At 67.5% G+C, this 378-nt stretch overlaps 1 protein-coding gene across 1 annotated transcript in view; it reads right to left on the bottom strand.

The window, feature by feature from the left end:
- Positions 1 to 6: 6 nt before the first annotated feature.
- LOC104916036 (zinc finger and BTB domain-containing protein 7B-like) overlaps positions 7 to 378 on the bottom strand; it is a gene marked incomplete at its 3' end in the record, with an annotated part of 3,131 nt that continues 2,759 nt past the window's right edge. Inside the window, 2 exon segments of the mRNA XM_019611162.1 lie at positions 7 to 105; positions 107 to 360. Coding sequence (XP_019466707.1) covers positions 7 to 105; positions 107 to 360 — 353 coding nt within the window.

Here is a 378-nt window from a genome sequence, read left to right as displayed (position 1 = left end):
ATCTGCGCCGGCCCCCAGTAACGAGCAAGGGAGAGGCGCAGCCCCTCCAAGCGCCCGTTGGAGAGGTCGATGCCGGGCGGAGCGTCGGGGGTCGGGGGAGGGGGGGTCTTCGCGGCGCCGGCGTCGGGTGCGAACCTCCAGGCAGTTCTGGCCCTTGAGGTGCCGCTGCAGGTGGTCGTCCTTGGCGAAGGCTTTGTGGCAGAGGTAGCACTCGTAGGGCCGCGCGCCCGTGTGCAGGTGCATGTGGTTCTTCAGGTCGTAGCTGTGCAGGAAGCGGGCGCTGCAGTGCTGGCACGAATAGGGCCGTTCGCCCGTGTGTTTGCGCATGTGGATCTTCAGCTTGTCGTTCCTATGGGGGGGGAAGGGGGAGAAAGGGGG

Source organism: Meleagris gallopavo, unplaced genomic scaffold (genome assembly GCF_000146605.3).
Source record: "Meleagris gallopavo isolate NT-WF06-2002-E0010 breed Aviagen turkey brand Nicholas breeding stock unplaced genomic scaffold, Turkey_5.1 ChrUn_random_7180001866095, whole genome shotgun sequence".
NCBI classification, from domain to species: domain Eukaryota; kingdom Metazoa; phylum Chordata; class Aves; order Galliformes; family Phasianidae; genus Meleagris; species Meleagris gallopavo.
Note: the sequence above shows the minus strand (reverse complement) of the source record. Positions and strands in the feature narration are given on the sequence as shown.